The 3,255-nt window shown below is 39.7% G+C and overlaps 1 protein-coding gene across 1 annotated transcript; it reads left to right on the top strand.

The window, feature by feature from the left end:
- The first annotated feature begins 315 nt into the window (after nucleotides 1-315).
- On the top strand, nucleotides 316-1,187 carry LOC122089497. The gene has a single exon (XM_042659255.1). It carries the CDS (start codon nucleotides 330-332, stop codon nucleotides 1,185-1,187), a length of 858 nt encoding a protein of 285 aa, XP_042515189.1. The 5' UTR covers nucleotides 316-329.
- Nucleotides 1,188-3,255: the final 2,068 nt, after the last annotated feature.

The following is a 3,255-nucleotide window of genomic DNA, read 5'->3' as shown; positions in this document are numbered from 1 at the left end:
GTACTTTCATACTTTAAATCTTATCTACCACCCACTTTGGCACTTATGCAAGAGAGAATGCAACTTGGTTCTGAACCCAAAAATTTTCAATTGATTCTAATAATTTTTTTTTTTGGGTACTATCTAGATAGGCACACTTTTCGTATCTGATTCATGTTCTCATCAATGAAATTGGACTATATATCAAAATGAAAATTGTACTTTTTCTTTTTCTAGTACTAACTAGGTAGGCACTCTTTTCATATCTGATTCATATTCTCATTTACCGTGCAGAGTAAGATTGAGTCTGTTGAGGCCAAACCATGATAGCTGATTCATGCACAGCTGCAATGATATTTTCTTCAGAATCCATGGAAATCAGTGAAACAAATACCATAAATTTAAGCGTGGACCCACCACCTCAACAACCCTCGAACCAGCAAAGCAGAAATTCCTCACAAAGGCCAATGGCTATCCTCTGGTACATTGAGAATTGCCCTGTTCTGAGTGATGTCCGCCCTGAATATGTATCTGCTAACATTAGAATGGCATTACGCGTTCACCTTGTTATAGAAGGAGCTATTACAATGTTCTCTGCCTATGGAGATTTCAATGCCTTCCCAAGGCGGCTAAGGGAGGGTTGCCAAAGGACTGGTGTGAAACTCGTAGATGTTCCAAATGGAACAAAGGACGCAGTTGACAAGGCTATTTTGGTTGATATGTTCTTGCTCGCTCTTGACAACCCTCTGCTATCATCCATTATGTTGATCTCAGTGGATGTAGATTTTTCTCTAGCATTGCACATACTGGGACAGCATGGTTACACTATCATCCTTGTCATTCTTGCTAGAGTAGGCGTTTCATCTGCCTTGAGTAATGTAGGTAGGTTCGACTGGGATTGGCCTAGGGTGGCTCGTAGAGAAGGGTTTGTGCCTCCTAAGGCACTGATGTCTCGTGTACCTACTGAAATTGCTGGGTATCTTATGGGTTGCCATATAAATGAAAATACTGATGGGAAAATTAAGGAGGAATCAATCGTTTATAGAGGGAGTTCACAAAGCGAGTACACTGCTCGGGCTAACATCAACCATTTTGACTATTTTTACCCAAGAGATTTCTCAAGGGCTTTACAGTCCTTATCTGAATACAACAATTTGATTACCAATTTGCCATGCCTTGTTCTCCCTCTGGTCTATACGATGTTTTAGCAGGTTCTATTACTATCTCCCCTCTGCTGGGACTGTTGGATTGGATCATCTTCTTCAAATAGAGATACAAATCATGGTGAAGGGATACCTCTTTCTCTCCATCATATCATTGGATTAGCCAAAATTCAAGTTTGGTTTTCTCTCTCTTTTCCTATTCTCCTTTTGGGCATTATTCAGTTGAGAATCTTTGGACTACTCTCTTGTTTTTTCGATTTGAAAGTTATCTAGCAAATCAACTCTTTTCCAACAGAACTTACTTCAAATTTGTGTTTTTCGTCTTTATGTTCTGTCTGGTAAGATTGCTTCACGGGAAATATGCTAATTCGTGATTGGGCAAAGCATCATTCCCATAGAATAAGATCAACGCACAAGCACGCGCACACACAGTGTAGTCTGTTGTGCCTAATTCATATTCAGGTTTCCCCCTCTTGATTCAATTGATCCAATTTCTATCTATGTGGTTCTCATGGGCTTGCTCTATCTATTGGAAGGTAAATTTTAGTCCTTTATAGGTGGAGAATTGGGGATTCGACTTATATGGTAAGTTAACCCTTAGGGCATGTTTGGTCAGTTTGGTCAGTTTGGTTTGGTCCTAGTCCAGTTCGAATGGGTTAATCCGACTTTCGAGGCACGTGGACTCAACTACTTTGGTTCGTAAGGTGGTAATATCATGAAGAAGGCATGGGGGAGGATTTGAAATCATCCAGGCTTATCTACGATGCGGGTAGCGAGACCCATGGGCATCGGAACCCAACTAGCAGCCTAAGTGGCCAGCGGAAACAGCCAACGAAAACAGGCCTAGACTGTTTCCGGTGGTCAAGACAACAACCTATCTTAATAGCTTGTTGTCCACCATCTGGTCTCGCACTGGTAGTTGCCCTAGGCTGTGTTTATGGTCCTCCAAAAAATTTTGGTGCGTGCCGAGATTTAGGTGTGGGGTGTCGGGTCACTTACTGTCTGGGATCAAAAGGTACAAATCCACTCCAGTTGGATTGGAAACCAATACACGAACATATGGGGTCATCTCTCTCCTTTCGGCAATGGGCAGCTACGAGCCAAAACCCGGTGATACTTCCCACCACCGGTCTGAGACCTATCACAACAGTTCAAATTAGACCGGGTTAGGGCATGAGTGTAATATAAACAGTACAACAAAAAGTATGTCTTACTCTTAACGCTAAAGAATTACAACTAAAGACAATGAAGAAAAAAGGGGAGGGAGGAAACTCATTTTTTCAATTACGTACCCACTTTTTTATAAACCAATAAATATTTATGGAAGGAATACAAACACAACAACGTAAAACTTCAATTGAAGCAATGATAAAGCAAATAAAAAAGGTAAGGAATACGTCAACTCGAATACAAGTGCCACGAGCATCTAATCTACAAAAATAATAAGGTTACAAAATAAAATTAAATACTAGAAGAAGGCGACAAAAATGGAAAAAACAAGGAAAAGGAGAAAGGAAACCCAATCTTTGCAGCATCAGCCAGCCACTAATATTTTTCTTTATTCCATCCATATTGCTACAGCAAAAATAATTCCAATACTTCTCCAGTAAATTTACCACAGTATAATATCAAAATAGATTCCAAAAAATAATTGTATTTAACAAAGTAATACACATCAATTCAAAAATTGGAAGAAACCCCCTCTTTCAAACTCTGAAATACATCCTAGGATAGTTCAACATTAGATATTCAAGAAACCAAACTCAACCATAAGAGGGAAACAAATTCCATGGTTCAATTCCAACTTTAAGATCACTATATCGATAGAAATTCTAACTTAACCTAAAAAAAAAAATATGTGCAGACAATGATGAATTTGATGTCTTTAAGAAGACCCCCTCCAAGCCTCCGCTAATCCTTATTAACCATGCATTCCTCAATCCCGTGTCTTGCCTTATAATTCTATACGCATCACTATGCTAACATTACGTATCAAAAAACTTACGTCCTAAGGTGCACAAAACCAAACCTTAGCTCGGCACCAAAGACCTTAAGTTCTGAGGCAGGGAAAACTGAGCCAATGGGTCTTTGGTGATTGGCACTCAAAGCCCGA

This window comes from Macadamia integrifolia, chromosome 9 (assembly GCF_013358625.1).
Source record: "Macadamia integrifolia cultivar HAES 741 chromosome 9, SCU_Mint_v3, whole genome shotgun sequence".
Taxonomy (NCBI): domain Eukaryota; kingdom Viridiplantae; phylum Streptophyta; class Magnoliopsida; order Proteales; family Proteaceae; genus Macadamia; species Macadamia integrifolia.
Note: the sequence above shows the minus strand (reverse complement) of the source record. Positions and strands in the feature narration are given on the sequence as shown.

Excerpts from the sequence above, each read along its gene's own strand:
- LOC122089497 (XM_042659255.1), top strand. The coding sequence starts at position 330 with ATGATATTTTCTTCAGAATCCATGGAAATCAGTGAAACAAATACCATA.